Below are 18,186 nucleotides of genomic sequence, written 5' to 3'. Positions count from 1 at the left end.
AGTGCATCCCAGTTAAGCTGGCCTCTATAAATAGACTGGGATGAATATTGCGAGATTAGCAGTCTCCTCTGCCTCAGGAGTTCACCCAAGACGCCCTCCCCCACCAGCGAGGGTGGCGGAGGTGGTGGTGGTGGGGTGGTCGGAGAGAAATTCCTGACTAAGGTTCCAATTTTAATGTTAATCCATTTCTCACCCCTTTTCAATTACTGCCAAGTGCGACTGATACTAAGAAGAAGGGAAAAAAACGCCTTAGCCAAAAGTGTATGCACGGTTGCTACTGTCACAGGGGTAGGAAATAGTCAGCTCTTTCATCTCATTGTTAATCACTCTTGAGCCTGCACTCTGACTGGCTCAGATGGGGACTGTGGGCGGGAATTGGATGAAGGAGTTGGGGGATTTTGCACAAACCGTAGGTTACTGAACCACTCTTCTCTAACACTGTAGTCCCCCGTATGCCAATTACTGTAATGCGGTAGTTCTTGACGTACATAGTTATGCATGATATGGAGTGTTTCGTACTCAGCATGCGGCTAATATTATCTTTGTTTTTGCCGAATCTGGTATACGTGTAAACCCAACTTGCTTACTTTGTACTGACATCTTTCTTGTGTTCTTTTACTTTACAAAAGTATTTTTGTGTGTTTGTTGTGCTTTTGTGATGCACACTGCTCACTTCTCTCAGAGGGGAGTTTTGATATTCAGTCGGCCGCAGAATAGACATTTTCTTTTGGCTGGAATGTCAGGGCTGGGAGTAAGTTTTGATCTGAGTGAGAGTGTGTGTCTCTGTATGCATGTGTGTGTTTAGAAAAAAAATATGAAAACCCAGTTGGTGCCCATCACAAGCCTTTGGTTTTCTGTGATAAAAAAATGTACTCCAGCAAATAAAAGTGAATGTGTTGATTGTAGCCGGGTCTGTGACACTTTGGTGGGGATTTTGGTTTTATTGCTTGGCTAAGCTCTGTAGAAAAGTAAATTATTAATGCTTCTGTCCTCTCACACACAAATCCGAGGATTTTTCTTTCTGTCTTTTTTTTAAAAGCGCCACTTCGCTTTGAACTCCAGGGCTTTCCTTGTGCCAGAATTATTAAATAAAAACCCAGAGAGCAGTCGGCTCAAGAACAGTGAGACGTTCAAAATAGCAATAACGGGTAAACATTCGCAAATGTTTTGAAACAGTTATTTCGTTTCTCGTTTGAATTATCTACCATGGTTATCATCTATATCTAATGAGCTCAAATGTTTGCACAAAAATGTTTTAATTTAAAGCTAATTTCAAGAAAATGCATTCACCTGGAACACCTTTGTTTGTACACACCTTTGTTTTGGCTCTGATCTGATTGTGACAGAGAGAGAAAGAGAGAAAGAATGAAAAAGGGAAAAAAGAAAAAGATTGTGTGTGTGTGTGTGTGTGTGTGTGTGTGTGTGTGTGTGTGTGTGTGTGTGTGTGTGTGTGTGTGTGTGTGTGTGTGTGTGTGTGCTCAGGCAGTGATGTGACCCTCCCCTTAAGTATTTCTCACATCCCTCTCGCGCTAGTCTGTGACTGGTAATGGCAGGGTAGTGGGCTCGCTGTAATGAGACCCTGGAGTTGGGAGAATGTCAACTGCTAAACAGGAGGCCCCACGTAATTGGCCTTTTCTCGGCGTTTAATTCTCAGGTTGCAGGTTGCTTGCTTTGACACAGCTCGTTTCAGCTGCGTGCTTTCATTTGCACAGAGGATTAACAGCCCCGTCTTCTCCGAGAAAGGATTCTATCATTACAGCACCTACAAGACCATGTGCTGCAAAGGCTTTATTTCACCACCCTTTTACCGCCTTTGCACATCACTCGGGTCTATAGGTCACAATGATCATTTTGAACTAAAATAGCTTCCTCTTCCCCAACTCTGGTAATGTAGTTAAAAGCACTTAGTACACAGTAGTATTTTATACAAGGAAAGACGGCCACTTTAGGAGAGATGGCAACTTGTAAAAAGGGTAAAAAAAAATCTTTTTTTAAATGATGCTAGATGACACTTTTTTGGTAGCACATAACTCTTCTCTGTCGCTCCGTCAAACAGGAGTACACCATCGACATCTTCTTTGCCCAGACCTGGTATGACAGACGGTTGAAGTTCAACAGCACCATGAAGGTGCTCCGCCTGAACAGCAACATGGTCGGCAAGATCTGGATCCCTGACACGTTCTTCCGCAACTCAAAGAAGGCCGACGCCCACTGGATCACCACACCCAATAGGATGTTGAGGATCTGGAATGATGGACGCATACTCTACACCCTGAGGTATGGTAATCATATGCCAAGATGCTGTCCGAGTGTCTGACATCTGAAGATGATGCATTAGTCAGTGATGAACATTGTATTACTAAATTATCAGTCATTTGGCTCAACTATATTTATGGCCATCACAAGTGTATATGATGCAACAATCTATTTGATTATTTTTCACCTTTCACCTTATTTTTGACCTGCTTAACTGAGCTGCCATAATATTGTGACGTGTCTGGATTGGTTAATTTGTCATGCAGGATCTGCTGGTGGCATAAACATATGGAATATAACATGCTGTTTATAAATAGCTTAGCCTTACACAACACACTGGGTATAGTTGATTAAACCCAATATTTATAAAAAGAGTAATTCATCTTGCTGAAGTGTGCAGCTTGGAGCCAGAGCCATGCATGCTGGCTGTATTCTCTGTGCCTGTTTAATTGGTAGGCGTCCGATGTAGTGTGAAGTGGGTGTTCATGGCCAATGATTGGATAAGACTTGGCCTGCTACTGAGAGGTAATTTTCTGACTGTAGGTTGACTATAGATGCCGAGTGCCAACTTAAACTGAACAACTTTCCAATGGATGAGCACTCCTGTCCCCTGGAGTTCTCAAGCTGTAAGTTTGCCCATATGTTCTCTTCCACTCTCCCTTTCTCTCTCTCTCTCTCTCTCTCTCTCTCCCCTTCTCGCTCATCTACTCTATCTCTCTCTCTCTCTCTCATTCTTTTTATGCCCTCCCCTATCTCTCTTTTTTTCTGTTTCTGTCTCTCTCATTTTCTCGCTCTCATTTCAATCTCAATTCACTAGTTTAACGCTTTATTTATTAACGCCTTCTTTAAATAGAACAGCCACACACGGTAACTGGTAATGCTGGTAAGCACCGAAGCAGAAAAAAGACGGGTTGTTTTGCTGCCAATGTGTAACACAGATATTGTGGGAGAAAATAAGAAAGCTCTCTTGCACAGACATGAAGATTATTTTGGTCGCACTCCTCCGCCCTTTATCTCCCTCTCTCAATATCTCTCCGTCTCCCTCTCCTTCTTCTCTAGTTCACATCCCAGCCACTAGTTTCAGTTTCAGGAGACAGGGAGGGCTTTTTTTTTATGTTGCTTTGGCTGCTTGGATGCAGCGTTCTCTCACCACAGGAGCCAGCCCCACGGAGAGAGCTCCCTAAATAGCCACGGATTGTTTCGTTCGAATGGGAAAAAAAAGAGAGAGAAAAGAGAGTGTGAGGGAGAGGGAGAAAGTGTGTGAGGAAGAAAGACGAGAGAAAAAAATCATGTAAAATTGATGAGCACCGTGGCGAGTCTCCTGGGGATGACATGAGTGGAGTTTGCATGCAGCGGCCTCAGAGAGAACTGACCCTCGGCCTCAGAGACAACTGACCCTCGGCCTCAGAGAGAACTGACCCTCGGCTCTGTGCATCTCACTTCACTGTGAACACATTTTGTGTCTATTTTTTTATTTTATTTGTCTCTTTTATTTTATGGCATTTTCAGTTATTTAGAGTTGCCTATGGAAAGCCTCTCACAAATTTGGGCCCATGTTCAAGACCAAACTGGTCATTGGAATCAATAATTATGAAAGCATAGTGGACAGATGAAATTGCTGTAATGTGGCTGTAGGGCGAGCCGTGGGGGATGGGGGGCAAGTGAGTGGACTGTCCTTCCAGGTCCATCATAGATCTCCTCTTGCGGATGATGTCTATGGGTTGTTCAATTAAGAGGCCCATTAAAGTTCCTCGCCCCCCTCCCTCCTCCCCTTTGGAAAGTCCTCACATTTGCACACTACACTTCGTTTGGGGTTGCCAAAGCTTATTTGCTGGCCCAGGATCAAAAGAGACTTGACACAAGGTCAATCATTATTCGTATTAAATCACTGTTTAAGATTCCCTCAGCAATTGCTGACGCACCCTTTTTAGGTCCATCTTTAATACCATTGCCTTAACCCCAATTAACATTCGAGTGTGGGGGGAAAAAAAGAAAGATATAACAATCACAAATGAGTCTCTCAACCCAAGATCCAATAAAGACCATCCACTAAAATGTCTTGTGTGAAGGGTTGTCTTGGGAAATTGGAGGTTTGATTGTTCTGCCTCTTCTCTTTTTTCATTATTATTTTTTAATCATACGCCAACCCAAGATGGCTACCCAAAGGAGGAGATTGTGTACAGGTGGAAGAGGAGCTCAGTGGAGGTTGGAGACATCCGCTCCTGGAGGCTCTACCAGTTCTCTTTCGTGGGACTCCGCAACACCTCCGAGATCGTGAGGACTGTCTCAGGTAAGATAAGCCCAACTCCCGCACTCACACACACACACACACACACACACCACCACCACTCAAAGGGCTGGACAATTTTACCTAAAAATTCATATAATGAAGAAAGATTATCATTTAGAGAGATAACATTAGTAATTAGAAAATAATTGCATGGCTCTAACTCACTTGATGATGTGCATTGGTCTACTTTCTGTTGCAATTACCAGTTACCTGCATCCCACGACTTGGTTTCACTGAATGATTAAGAGAGAGAGTTTGTGTTGTTATTATGAAAAAAGCAGGACAGGGGTCTCGGGGGGGAACGTCAAACCAGCAAGCGAGTCACGTCGTCAACCACCGCAGCGGCGACGGGCGAGCGAATGAGCGAGGGAGGTGAGGGAGTGTCTGAGGCGTGGGTGCGGAGCACGTGTTCATGTGTGTCTGTGGCACTCGGGGGGATTTACTTCAGCTGGGCGCGAGCCAGAAACTGGCTCCCTCGTGCCATAAATTGTATTTGTCAGGAGCTTACAGTGGCAGAGAGAAAAATGCCACACAGTCGCGGCTTCAAAGGCCATCCTCTAAATCACTCTGTTTGATCATGGCACAAAATACTAGGCCCTTGGAAATATTTGTCATCCTAAATGTTCAGTGGCAAAAAAAAAGACAAAAATAAATAAACAAATGACTAGACTATAGATAAACTTACCTCCAAAGAAACAATAAATTGCGTAATGGATGCCACCAGCTACAGTGCCCTTACAAACAAATTAGGGAAGATTTAAAAGAGATATAACAGTTATGGGGTCTATTTGGTTTTAAGTGGGTATCGATCGAGAAGAGGATGTGTACTCTTGGCCTGCGTCCACATGCTGAAGCTGACTATGTTTTGAACATAAAGGCAGACAGGCAGAGTTAGACAGACAAACAACATGGGCTTATCAGGCCATTTCCAGACATTACCAATGGATCCACTGCTGGGAATTAGAAGCTTCAGCTGCATAAGGACATATTCTCTCTATCTCTCCCTCTCCTACTATTTCCATTTCTACTTGTGCTCTCTCTCTCTTTAGCTCTCTCTCTCTCTCTCTCTCTCTCTCTCTGTTCATATGAACCTCTCTATCTTCCATGAGGTACAGTAGAGTAGCTGCCCACTTCCTCCCTCTCTCTATCTCCTTCCCTCTTATTCTCTCTCCTGTATGGCTGGATGGTACTCCACTTAATACAAGGATACAACGATACAAGGAAGTTTATTGTCACATGCATATAGTTACTGGAAGTAAGAAATGCAGTGAAATTATGTCTGGTGTCAGCCTAATGGCTGCTCATAAAGTCCCATAAAGCTCAGGTTAACTTCTCAGGTCTGATCAGAGAGCTCTGGGCTCAGGCAGCCCTGTTTATATTCAGAGGCAGTGTAACAAAGGCACAATGTGAGCCTCAGTTGCACAATTGTACTGCTACAGCTACTGCTGCTGCAGACTCCCTAGCCGTTTGCTGTTGGTGTTTAACCTGCACTGACCCGGCTGTTAGCTCCGCCTTGGAGGCTGAAGACAGTTGATACTGTAGGTAGAGGAGATGAATGACATTTACATCTACTACATTGTCAATGGGCAGAGTACAGGGACCAAGCCAATTAAATGTAGTAAGCATCCAACCAGAAGTGAGAAAGTTGTCACATTATTCATGACTTGTATGTTAGTCTCACCTTGAATGTGGTATGTTTGTTATTTGGTTATTGGAAACATTGTGCCGTGTCACGCATTGGAGGTGGATTTTCACATTGGAGCTGCAATTCTTGTATTAGTAATCAGTGTTTGCTTTGATAGCTGAAGCCCAAACATGGTCATTATGCGCTGCTCTATGACGCTGGTTTACGGGTCTCAGCACCTAACCTCAGCGGGACCTCGTAAGACCCTTTGAGGAAACTGATGCCAAATCCAATTAGTGACGAGCTTAAATCAAGACTCAAGAGCACCGGCCTTTTGGTTAATGGTCTGTGCGACAAATTGATGCATGCTCACTCACAAACCCATTCTCGAATATGCAATTCAGATGTATTTTTAGAATGCATTAGTTCCCCTTGTTGTTTTTGTTTTCAAATTGAAATGTGATAAATTCTGGTATATCCTGTCTCTCTCTCTCTCTCTTTCTCTCTCTCTCTCTCTCTCTTTCTGTCTCCCTCTCACTCTCTTTTCCTCAAAAAAAGAAAGAAAAAAATGACCTGCCATCTGCTCCCCTGCAGCTGTGGTTTTTAAAAGAGGTTGTGCTGGATTTTGTTTGTGTGTGTGTGTGCAGGCGAGTGTGCATGTGTGTGTGTGTGTGTGTGTGTGTGTGTGTGTGTGTGTGTGTGTGTGTGTGTGTGTGTGTGTGTGTGTGTGTGTGTCTTTTCCCCCATCCACTGGCAGTGCAGAGGCTCTGCTGTCACATCACGACAGCTCAGAGACTCCCCTGTCTACCTACAGCACATGTCCAAGTCACTGATCTGTGATCAGCCCAGCACACAACCCAAACAACTCCAGTTACTCAATATGAAAAGGAGGGAAAAAATACCCTGCTGTCTGTCTACTGCACTTTTTCTAGTCTCTGATTTGTGATCAGTACATTCCACCTCTCAACTCAACATCGATTATTGTACTATGGAGAGTCCATTTTGAAGAAACAACCGTTATATAATCAAAAAGCACCGCACACCCAAAAATTGTAGCAAGGTGCAGACCACTGGTGAAGAACAACACTTTTCTGTTATTTATAAGAATGAAACATTAACCACAACAAACATTGACCGCATTTTTCATTGAAAGCCAATGGCTGGTCATTCAGGGTACACAAAGCCTGAAATGCAGTCCAGTGTGTCCTAATGGACATTTAACCCTGTTGGCCTAGTGAAAGGGTTAAGCCATAAAACCGGGCAGCTGGATGATCAGCAGATCAAGCCGGATCAGGGTCTTTTGTAGATCAAGAGATGAATAGTCGTGGACCAAAAAAGAAACAGGCAGAACATGAAACATAAGAGGCATGAGGGGCAGAGAGATAAACAGTTAAAGAGAGAGCACTAGAGAGAGAGAGAGAAAGAAAGAGAGAGAAAGGGAGGAGGGAGGTAGAGCAAGAAACAAATGATGAATAGTTGTGGACCAAAAAGAAACTGTTGTAGAAAATGACGATTAAGAGGCGTGAGAGACAGAGAAATAAGGAGATAAACAGAGGAAGGAGAGAGAGAGAGAGCACTAGAGAGAGAAAGAGAGAGAGAAACATATGGTCAGTTATACAGCCTGAGCATTATATTCCATTAAGGTTGAGGATTCCTGGTGGGACATCAAACCAGCATGCATCTCACAGGCCTTTTCCATTAATCATCAGCAGTGTTGCATAGAGCCTCCCGATGTTCATTATGCATCCCTTCTAGCAAATCTGCTAAACAAATAATTCTGAGAGGGGCGGGGGGGGCATCTATCAGAGGAATAAGCTGGGTCTCCCCATCATGAACGGTGCTCACTTTTTAAACCTATACATCAATCTTTGTGTTACATTGAATTACATTTTCTTTTTTTTTTTTCAGTTTTTTTCTTGAGGTAGCGTGATGTATACGTGCATATATTTTCGTTTCTTCGTTTCTTTCGGCAAGTCTGTTTTTTGGTCAGAGCTATTCTTAGAGTGACCTTCTAAACGTCGAGGCGAGAATGCGAGCACGAGTATGTTGAGCACGGGGTTCCTCTGTTGTCTGTGTGCGCCGGCCTGTGTGATCCGGCGTGAGTGGACGAGGCCCGGAGACACATCAGCGTCCGCGGCTGATTATGGAGGCCCACAGTTCACAGATGAGACATTGACAGGAGACGTCCGCGGGCGACGAATGGGCGGAAGCAGCGGAGGAAAGAAAGGCTCAGGAGCCCCCGGAGGTCACGGCAGCAGCCAGCGGAGAGAGAGAGGGGGGGGGGCAGAGAGAGAGAAAGAGAGAGTTCAGGGCACACATATTTTGTTATTCAGCTCCTCTCTCTACACACACACACACACACACACACACACACACACACACACACACACACACACACACACAAACACAAACACAAACACACACACACACACACACACACATACACTCTTCTTCAGATGCACTGTCCCTGTCCTGCTTGTGAATGCCAAGACACAGGAGGGAGTCTAGGGAAGGAAAGAGAGAAAGACAGACAGACAGAAAGAGAAATATAGAGAGTGTGAGAGAGAAATGAGATTGACGAAAGACTTAGTTGCCATGTACAAACCTGTCAGTGCACAGCAAAATATATTCTGCTTTACACTCTACTTATTTCACTGTGAAGATTGAGTCAAGGATTAGAATCATTATCTCTTTTTTGACACATAGAGTTCTGAAAACTGTATGCAAGTCAGGCCACACAAAGCTACATCCTGTAATTTCAGCCTATTTTCAGAGATGAATGAAGCCATTGTGGTAACACTACCAGTCATGCTTGTGCTAATTATGAGTTAGTAGTTAAACATTTTGTATATTCAGTAGTGATTATTCAGCTAACAGTGGGAAGAGGTCAAGATGTCTTAGGATGTGTTGATGTGTGGAGTTGATACCGGGTTATACCAGGTAAAAGGACCTTAGTTCACTGGCTGTGCTATATTTAGCTTGTTTTTACAAATTGGGCTGTTGCTCTCTGATAGAAGATAAGAACTGAAGACTGTAAGAAACATGATTAAATGGGTTCAGATGAGTTCAGATTAGTGATCAGTGTGACATTTGGTTGTGTGAGTGTGAGAAGCAATCTCCAGCTGGGCGTGGCGTTACAGATGAAGGCTTTGTGTTCTCTGTTTGGATCTTTTTTTGCTTTCTTTTGTCTTTTTTTATTTATTGATACATTTTTTATTTTATTTTGAGTTTAGATTTGAAGTGTGGGAACTTAGGTAACCGTTCCATCACATTGTGCATGGCAGCCGAACTCCAAGGCAAAATCTTAACACAAGGTCTGACAGGGCACCCAAAACACAGTAGCTATTTTTGGTACCTAAATGCAGAGCACACTCCTATGTGCTAGGCATGGTGTGGAATACAAATAACTTTTTAGGCAATTAGATTTTTGCTAATTCCACATAAATCAATGCTCATAGCATGATGTATTACAAAATGTTATATCATGCATCAGACACCTATAGCTTTTTATGGAATAAGCTAGCCAGGCAGACAATGTGAAAATAATGTTTTATATTATTTAGTCAAATTTATTTCATTGATTTACATTTGTTCAGAAATGATTAGGATTACAGATAAGATTGCTGTAAGAATGGCCAAAAACATGGAGGGAATTGCAAGTGTGCAACCCAAAACTTATGAAACAAGTTAATGAAGCCTCGTGTGCAATGACTAAGTGTTCTTTTGTATACGCATCGCTCTGGATTCCTTTGATGATTTCGAGCACTGTGGATGTTGAGGAAGCTGGCGTTGCACAAACGAGTTAAAAGTTCAAAGGAAAGAGGCACTGCAGGGGACGTGATCTTTGGCTTTTTGCAGCGGATTCTCGGCACATTCATCTGGGGATCCGAGGCTTCACGCTTGAAGGCTGCTCTGGTCTCCGCCTCTAATTTAAAATTCAAAATGCCTGTTGGTGGAGCAGTTGGTGGAGCTGCCTCCTTACCAAGGAGAGCTGGCTTTGGTATTTAGGTTTTTTTGTTGAAAAGCTCAAAGATGAAAATCTTGATCTGATTAATAAATTTATCCAACGCATTCACTAACTCGATGCATATCTGCTCGGTTATCAGATGTGCTTATCAATAAAAGAGGTGCAAGGTATGGCATGTTTATAATGTATATAAGTATAAGTATATATACTCTTTTGATCCTGTGAGGGAAATTTGGTCTCTGCATTTATCCCAATCCGTGAATTAGTGAAACACACTTAGCACACAGTGAGGTGAAGCACACACTAATCCCGGCGCAGTGAGCTGCCTGCAACAACAGCGGCGCTCGGGGAGCAGTAAGGGGTTAGGTGCCTTGCTCAAGGGGACTTCAGCCGTGCCTACTGGTCGGGGTTCGAACCGGCAACCCCCCGATCACAAGCCCGAAGCGCTAACCAGTAGGCCACGGCTGCTCCCATATGTGAACATAGACATAGCCTCTTTGGGAAGTTACTGGTACATCTGCGCTGTCAAAGCATCAAGAAATGTGGATGTTTGTAAGTGTGTGTCAGCAAAATATTTTTTCCTTAAAAAAAAAATCTATACTTGGCTAGATGAACACTTCATTTTTGCTCCACTGGAGCACATAACTCAATTTTGCCATGAGGCAATGCACTTAAGCTAGTGCCACAGCCCTCTGGCCAGCGGCTGTCTCTCCTCCAGGAGGGGCAGGGGGGCTGAGGGTACCTGTCGTGCAGGAGAATGTCCCTGCAGGTGGGGTGCAGTGGCAGGGTCTAGGCCTGGGACCACACCCCTGTGTGGATCATAGCGATCTATACTAACATCCAACAACAAGTGGAGCAAGGTCAATAAATAGATAGATAAAAAAATGCCCCAGGCTAGAGAGAGTCTGAGTAGGTTGCTTTAAAGATGGGTACAGTTGCTTCCAACCACACATAGGCCACACATGTTACAAAAGTCATCTTATATGATTTTATCATTTGGAATTTAATTTTATATTTGGAACATCATTGTTTACAACATACCTGTAGAAGAGATAAAACACTGAATCACATGCTCAGAATTGACAAATATTAAACAAACTATAGTGAAAGTTCATTACCACCAGCAGCCAGGAGCACGGCACTGGAAAACTTCTACACACTCAAGCTAATAAAGTTGGCAAGTGGAGTCAAGCACCTGCCCTCAACTCTCTCTCTCTCTCCCTCCCTCTCTCGCTCTCCCTCTCCCTTAATGCCAGTCTCTCCGACCTCCCGTCAGGTGGGCTAATAGGGTTGTAATGAACGGCAGGAGAGGCCCAGGCCTGATTGTGATTGGCCACCGGGAGGAGGTCACTCAGGGGGACCGTGAGAGGGCTGCTGTTTGTCGCCCCTGGTGGTTGATGGGTAGCACCTGTTTATTACTGTAAGGGCCCTTGAGGTGATGGGGAAGGAGGGATAGATGGATGAATGGGTGGATGGATGGAGGGAGAGATGAAGGCGAGGAATTAGAGAAAAGGCAATCAGAGGATGGAAGAAATACGATGAGCTTCCCCCAAAAAAATAGGTTTCTAATGTTCCAAGTGTTCTAACTTACTGAGGAGTTTTTGTACTCACAATAAATGCTGGTGTTAGCTGTGCAAGCAAAGTGATTCATATATACAGTAAGAATATATATTGTAGATATGGTGATGTTCAAGAACTTACATAATGCACATACAATAAGGGTTAGGTTTTAGATAACAGCTAAGTGAAGTACACATGCCATACATTGGAAATGTACTGCATTAAAGCATTTGATAACACATATGACTCAACTACTTTGCACCTAAGGGTGCTTTAAATAAAGTGAGATCAGATGTTGAAAGGAAATCCTCCATCTAGGATCACAACATCTGACCCGAGCTATTATAATTGCAGCTCTTTTTGGAATGTCCTCTGATGTGCTGTGGTATCCTGGAGCCCTCTGTCACATGCTGGCATATCATTGCAAGGCTTCCTGCAGGACAGTGTAGTCTGACACTTCATTCAAGCACAGGTTCCCTTACTGCTACATCACTGACTGTGAGTGATGCTGGTCTAGAAGAGGTGGACATACTGTAGGAGGAGTAGAAGAGGTCTCTCACATCTGAATCAAACTACCGGTACATGTGCTTGGCCATAGTGACAAATAATACAGATGTCTTAGACCTCGTATCCCACACACACACACACACACACACACACACTTTAAACATACCCTTTGGTCGTTTTGATTAAGATTCTGAACCTTTTAAACACACATACCCCTCTGGTTGTGTTGATAGGGATTCTGCATGCTATATAACACAAATGTAATATTGAAGGAAGACGATTGAGTTTTTTGGACAAGAGTCAGGCTGAATGAGATCAGCCTCATGGAGGACTGCGAAATGAGCGTCTGTTTGCGTTTTTGCTATTCAGTGTGATCCACTGGGGCATAAAAGGCTTGCTGCCGTCATGGCGATGATTGTCACATTCTCAATTCAGGCGAGGTCTTCACTTTCACCTTCGAATGAGAATCACGACCAAACTCAGACAGATGATTGCTATGACAACGAAAACAATGTGTGAGATGGCTGATCTGGGAGGGCGAGTTTAAGTGTAATTTTCTGAAATTATTTTTCAGTCGCAGTCTGCCTCAACAGCAGCTTCTCACTCTGTTGTTTTTGGTCTTTATCAGTCATATTTCTGTCCATGTCTTACAGCAACAATATAGCACAGTGATAGATGGAGAATCAATGTAATGATAATGACTGTGTGTGTGTGTGTGTGTGTGTGTGTGTGTGTGTGTGTGTGTGTGTGTGTATGATAGAGAGAGATAGAAAGAGCGAGGCAAAGCGAGCAGGTGTAAGTGTGTCTGGGTTTCCCTGTGTATAAGATAATGTGTGTGTATAAATATGATAGTGTGTATATGTGTGCTTGTGTTGGGATAGTGAGCATTTGTTTGTGAGTTCATTTGGGAGTGTGTGTGCATGCTCATGTTTATGAGTAAGTGATGCATTCCGGTGTGTGTGTGTGTGTGTGTGTGTTATTTGCATGAGTGCATATGTGTGTGTGTGTGTGTGTCTTGCAGTATGTGTGTGTGAGTGTGTATGTGTGTGTGTGTGCATGCGTGTGTGTGTGGTGCTCTGTGTGATCGCACTGCTGAGGGTGCTCTCGCCCGCACTACAGAGGCTTCAGGTCTGCTGCTCTCCTTCACTAATTAGATCTTGTCTTTTTGAAATGCAGATTATCTCGTTCCCCCAACTGCACATCCGGGATTTCAGTTTGTTCGTCAGCGGTCGGATTGTGCAAATAAGCCCTGAACCAGTCGGAGTCAGGAGAGGGGAGCGGGAGCGTGAGGCAGGGTGCAGTGAGGCAGGGTGCAGTGAGGCAGGGTGCAGTCAAAGGATCCACAGACTTGCATAACCACGCTGATCCCACTCTCCCCTTTAATGGAAAAAGGGAGGTGTAATGTTCACATTTTTAGAAAGACTAACCTAGAACCTGAACGTTGAGGCGGGAGGGGCATGTGGAGGGGTAGCTATTGGATTTGTTTTTTTGTTTTTTTTTCACACACCCGGATACTGATTAAATTTGTCTTGTGGTGCACATGTGCAACAGTATGCTGGAGGAAATTGCCGGATATTGAAAGCGTTGTTATTACGGCTACCTGCTAAGGCTAATAAATTCATGTTGGCACATCTCAGAAGCATGCTGGCAGGGCGTCTGTCCTTGGGAGCATCTGTTGTCTCCGGCAGGCCGTTAACGTTGTTAGCCTTAAAGGTAGATCTGTCTCATTTCTGACATGCAGAGCTCGTGCTGCGTGCTGCTCTCAGATCAGTTTTCATTAAATCATAAACCACATATGTGATCAAAAAAAGTATTTCAGTACCAAAATCTGTTGAACTACTCTGTATAATAAGCCATGGGTCTGACAAGCTCTACAAACTCAGCTGACAGACACACACACACACACACACTTGCAACATTGAAGTGCTTTTCCCCCTAAAACAGCTCCCCTCCACAAGAGTGACAGCAGATTGCGATACTAGATGAACTGACCTTGGTTGTGATAAACAGGTCATAATTCACATGCATTGCTATTCCTGAATTCCCCCACTGCCCCTCTCTGCTCCACTGGTCCAGCATAGGGAGGGAAGGGTGGCCATCTTTGACAGCAGATGTGGCGAGGTAGACACGTTCCTTTGGGTTAGTGGTCACCAGTCATCCGCATTTCCAATTTCAAAGGGAAGGAAAATTGGTTTTCACACACAGCTCTTCCTGGTCAGCAACCAGGGATTACCCACTCCTATTGCCCCACTGTATCTCAAAAGCAATATGAAGCTCAGAGACCTGTGATTGACCTGTCAGCATTTCCTGGACCCAGTTGAACACATTCATTAATGTTCTTACTTACTTACCTGTTTGGCTGTGTCTTTGCTTGCTTGATAGTTTTCTTATTTATTAACATGCTTGTTTTTAGTATTTTGGTTTCTGTTTGCTTGTTTATTGGTTTGGTTTAAATATCCCTCCCTCTCTGATGTTGATGCTGATTTGAAAGATATGAACAGCAATTGCAGACATTATTTATAGGAGAGCTAAGACTGTTCAATAAAGTAATCATGTTCCAAACTTCTGATAGATGCCCAGGAGAGTCATTTTCAGGAGCCGAAAGCCTACTGGAGCAGTATGCTGTCAGGCAATAGTAACCTAAGAAAAACGACGTATTTATTATAAGATTGTTCTGGCTTTTTCGCTAATTAGTTCTGTCACTGACCACATTTCGATCTACAAAACTCATGTGAATGATAAGGATATGCTTTTTAACAGTCTTTACTCCTGACTAAAAGGAAAGTACTGCTCTGCAGTAACACTTTGTCATTTCATTTTACGATCCAAAAGATGCAAGACTCCTTTGGAATATATGGCACTGTCTGGAGAGATAAAACATGGCCTCCACTGGGATATTTTAAACATGGTCGTTCTCTCTTCCTTTAATTCTGTAGACTCAAGAAAGAAGGAGAGACAGAGGGAGAGGTAGAGAGAGAGAGAAGGAGAGAGAAATCCCTCCATCAGAGTTGCCTGTGCTCCCGCTGTGTGGAGATGAAAGGCGCCGAGCGTTTTTTACACCTACGCCATTTGTTCCATTATGTGTGATTCTGACAGATGAGATCTCCTGGCAGGGGCTTTGAGTCGCTCGCATTGGTCGGCCATCATTTGGGAAAACTATGTGCACAAGCTCTTTGATGTCCTTGAGCTCTGTGCGAGAAAAGAGAGAGGGATAGAGGGAATGAGAGAAGAAGGAGAGAAAAGAGAATGAGAGACAAAGAGAGAAAAGAGTGACAGAGACAAATAGAAAGAAAATAGAAATTAACAAGGAAAGAGGGATAACGAAGGAAGAAATGAAGACGTGAGAGAGAGCAAGAGAAGAAGTGAGAGAGGGAAGGGGAGAAGGAAAGAGAGTGGGATAAAGAGATAGAGCAGGGGTATTCAATTAAACTTCAGCGTGGTCCAGTTACGGAAAATTCCCTCAAGCAAAGGTCCGAGCATCATAATGTTTAACATGGTGTATAGTACTGTATATATATATATATATATATATATATATATATATATATATATATATATATATATATATACATATATATATGGATATTTGGATGGATATATATATATTTGGATGGATAGATGGATGGATGGAGCCTAGTTGTAGGCCTAGGCCTAAAGGTAACATTCGAAATGAGGAGAAATAAGGAAGATATGAGTAGGCCCTAACTGGGGAGAAAAACTGAGTAGCCTTGGCTATTTTAAGATCTTAACGTGAACTTAAAATAAGATTTGAGCTGAGACAAGGATGGATATATTCCACAGCTGGTTCCTTGAACCCATCAATCAGCAAGTTTAATTCTATTTTTTTCCTTTTTTTTTTTTTATGTTGACCGGAAATCCTGGAAACCTTAAGGAACATCCCGTTGTTGGGCAGTGAATGGATGTGTTAAGATTGTGGTGGATCAATCATATTGCCCTGTTAATTAAATCGTAAATATTCTGTGGTGTCAGTTCACTGTTGAATGGGTAGGCCTAGCTTCAAATTGGCGCTAGGTGCTTCAAATTGGTGCTTTTAACAATCGCCTATCTCAGAATATGTATAAGAGTCGGTCCAGGGCAATTCCGCGCAAAACTGTCACACCCATATAACGCCAACACAATGCCAACGTAGGGCTATTTAGTTGACGTTCTCGCTGTCTAGCTTTCTCCCCTTCGAGCAATTCATGATTTGAAAATAACTTACTTATTGCTACATATCCATCCGATTGTTTCTCGTCCCGTCTCCTCTCCTCGCTCGTTTTCCCTGTCAGGCTATCAGTGAGTCTCTTCACCATAGTAGGGCCTAACTTTACTCACTGACTCAGAATGCACAGATTTCACTGGCTGAGTAGCAGTAAGCGAGATGATGGTTCCTGAAGCTGTTATCCTACGAAACATTTAGCGCAGCTTTGAAATGTTCCTTGAAAATCTAAATTATTATGGTCTGGGTCCGGATAGGATCACGTCAGGGTCCAGACTCGGACCGCGGTCCGCCATTTGGTGACCCCTGAGATAGAGTGATAGATGTAGACAGGAAGAAAGAGAGTCGGATATCACACACGCACACATGATGAACATGCGGCTCCCTCAGTCACTCTCAGGCACCCTGAGGCAAGGGCTGACACGCCACCTGTCGCTCCCACTGATCAATATTTCATTTGGGCCAAGTTTTGAAGAGGGGGAGATCAGCCCGAGACTGAAAAACACCCTGGCCAGCATTGATCTGTACTTTACCATCATCTGTTCCTGCACACACACACACACGACACACACACACACACACACACACACACACACACGACACACACACCTGCACACAACTACACACACACACACACACACACACACATACACACACACAAGCACACAGACACACAAACTACACATAGCCATTATATCCTCAGGCGTATTTGTAATCAATGCAGAACATTCCCCCTGCGTACACACATGGTGTTTGTCTGATATTGTATGCATGTTTTTTTGTTGCCGCGGTGGAAACGGAATTTGTCAGGCTTCCACTGGACTTCCTCTCCCACGCCTTCCCATAAAGCACCTGTCAACCTGTTTGGTCATGCAGTGTACTATAGACCTGCACTAATAAGACCTGTACCTTTACCCTAATGGAGGAATATGTCAATACATGCATCTCTCCCAACTCCCTAACCAGAAAATCTCCTAAAATGAGTCTTACAGAAAAAAACAACCACTACCTGCCAGTGCAGAGCTGCCTTCCAACGGCAGTATACAGGAGTGGTGGCAAACCCTATGGCAAAGTCCAGCTTTGTTAATGGTGGAGGATAATGCATTGTGACTGGGGTGTTGCTGACCATGCATAAATTAATGTATTAACCACCCTGCTTCTCAGAAGCCACGAGGCCCCCTCTAGACGTAGGTCGAAGAAGGGGGGCCCCCGCTAATGTAGCGTCAATAAATAAATAAAAACAAGCTAGCTGATACACATCTGAGGACCGCTGTGTATCCACCCACCGCCCCCATTACAGACCGCCTCGTCAGCAGGAAAGAGGGAAGAAAAAATGGACAGAACATGGAAAAACATGGAGAGGGAAGGAGGTATGGACCTCATTCGTCTCGCCAGGTGCACTTAGTTCGGTAATGATGCCATCAGTGTTGAGAGCGATCGGGTTTCCTCTGAGGGGCTCGGTAATGCACTGGGCCAGACATGGAGGCCCACACCCAGATGCTTGTGGGTGGAAATGGAGTGGCGAGAGTCGATGGCAACTGCTCGCTAAGCACTGGGGGCTGATGGGGGTGAGTGTGTGTGTGTGGAGGGGGTTTCCCATCGCTGTTTCTGCAGTATGTGTGTATTACTCAGTTAAGAGTGTAAACGGGAGCGCGGTTTCAGGTCAGCGGGTTTGCTCCCCAGTGCCTCACACATACACATAGACACACAAACACACACACACACACACACACACAGTCAAGATTGCTGCAGGAGCTGAAGCT

At 43.9% G+C, this 18,186-nt stretch overlaps 1 protein-coding gene across 4 annotated transcripts in view; it reads left to right on the top strand.

Annotated features, from left to right (window-relative positions):
* Nucleotides 1-18,186, top strand: part of gabrg2 (gamma-aminobutyric acid type A receptor subunit gamma2) — a 44,252-nt gene that overhangs the window by 11,175 nt on the left and 14,891 nt on the right. For all 4 annotated transcript variants that reach the window (XM_048230446.1, XM_048230454.1, XM_048230437.1 and 1 more), the window contains exons 4-6: nt 2,057-2,277; nt 2,800-2,882; nt 4,409-4,546. In XM_048230446.1, coding sequence (XP_048086403.1) covers nt 2,057-2,277; nt 2,800-2,882; nt 4,409-4,546 — 442 coding nt within the window. The remainder of the gene's footprint in view (nt 1-2,056; nt 2,278-2,799; nt 2,883-4,408; nt 4,547-18,186) is intronic.

The sequence above is a fragment of the Alosa alosa genome, chromosome 2, assembly GCF_017589495.1.
Source record: "Alosa alosa isolate M-15738 ecotype Scorff River chromosome 2, AALO_Geno_1.1, whole genome shotgun sequence".
Taxonomy (NCBI): Eukaryota; Metazoa; Chordata; class Actinopteri; order Clupeiformes; family Clupeidae; genus Alosa; species Alosa alosa.
This window is presented reverse-complemented; position numbering and strand designations above follow the sequence as displayed.